This window comes from Trichinella spiralis (assembly GCF_000181795.1).
Source record: "Trichinella spiralis strain ISS 195 chromosome Unknown Scfld4070, whole genome shotgun sequence".
NCBI classification, from domain to species: Eukaryota; Metazoa; Nematoda; class Enoplea; order Trichinellida; family Trichinellidae; genus Trichinella; species Trichinella spiralis.
This window is the reverse complement of record NW_003531009.1, coordinates 1-1551: the sequence shown is the minus strand read 5'-3', so window position 1 is coordinate 1551 and position 1551 is coordinate 1. Positions and strand designations below refer to the sequence as shown.

Here is a 1551-nt window from a genome sequence, read left to right as displayed (position 1 = left end):
CCCAATTGTGTGGTAATTAATATAATAATAGTATTACTGATCCCATAATAGTGAAAAGAGATGAAAAACAATTTCAAATGGAGAAAAATCGAACTCACGCGACCGTGTAAAATTGAAAACTTGCCAGTTTTCAATTTTAAATTAAGAAAAGAAGAAATAAAATGAAAATATAATTCCTACTTACATTTACTAATTGCTGGCCTGGAGCAGGACTTGAAATTTCAATATAGAGCCAACGACGGTGACTACTTTGCAACAACCACTTTCTCATATATTGAGCAAATATTATCATCTGTGATTTTCACGAGAGTGCTTTTGACATTTTTATCATTCATTGTCAACCATTCGTAGTAAATGAAGTGATCCAGTTGTCTAAAAAAAGACATTTTTTCTTTCGCTTAACAAATTGAATGAAAATTTTCATTTCAACTCAATTAATTAATTCTGTTCTTTTGAAAATTATTTCTTCAATGTATATTTTACAAATAATAAGTTGGTTATCAATTTAGCATATTTTTATAAAGTACAATAAATACCTGATGATTCATGACATGTGTTTCATGTTCCACATTTCAGGTGCTTAAAGTACGTCTGCAATCTTGTTCTTCCTATTCGAATTGTTCGAGCTGTGTTGCTTCGGGCGATCCTTACTGTGGCTGGTGTACTTTGGAAAATAAGTAAATTTCTTGGGTCTTCAAAAAGTTTAAACTTTGCCATGAACGTTGTTTCTCTTAATTGCAGATGCGTGTTGAAAGAAGAATGTACTTTCGTTGGTGACAAACAGCAGCATGGCTTTTTGATAAGTGCAGGACTCGAGTCAGATCAGTGCCCGCGTGTTGAATCGGTTGAACCTGCAAATGTTTCTTTGCATGATACTTCTTCAACCGTTAAAGTATTTAAATTTGAAATAGAAATAATTGTTTTCTTCAATTATACTCTTGTAAAATTATATTTATTACTCAATCGTTGTAGCAAGTGCACCTTACCTTGAATTTTATACCTCCACCCGCCTTTGGTGACCAATATCAGTGTGTCTTTTTGCACGCCCACGTGGCTGCTGAGTTTTTACCTCCGAACAAGTTGCTTTGCCAGCTTCCAAAACCTGAACAACGACCTCGAATCACTATAAACAGAGGTTATAGAATTAGTTGATCAATTTACATATATATATTTATTCATTTTTCTTCAAAATATTTATCCAATATTCCTATTATTATAGATTTCGTTACAGTGCCTTTGAAAGTTTGGTCGAGCAGATCACAGCGAGCAATTTTGCAAACTACATTCACTTTTTACGACTGCTCATTCCATAAACTGTAATACGACAGTTACCATTGATTTTATTTTTATTATTAATTTTTCCTTTCTTCTTTATCATTTTAGTTGCACTGCCTGTGTGCAAAGCCGCTGGCATTGTGATTGGTGCCTGGAAGATAGTCTATGTGTACGTGATTCAGGCACTTGTTCCAATCAGGTTCGCATCTCACACAACGATCAGCTGTGGCTTGTACCAAAACAGTTGCATGACAATAATGATGATGTTAGTGTTTG

At 34.0% G+C, this 1551-nt stretch overlaps 1 protein-coding gene across 1 annotated transcript; it reads left to right on the top strand.

The window, feature by feature from the left end:
• Positions 1-546: 546 nt before the first annotated feature.
• Tsp_13389 (plexin-B) lies at positions 547-1540 on the top strand (the record flags this gene model as incomplete). Its single annotated transcript, XM_003367550.1, has 5 exons — positions 547-677; positions 742-892; positions 973-1135; positions 1220-1316; positions 1384-1540. Coding segments are annotated over exons 1-5 (699 nt in total), but the record flags the coding sequence as incomplete, so codon positions are not given.
• Positions 1541-1551: the final 11 nt, after the last annotated feature.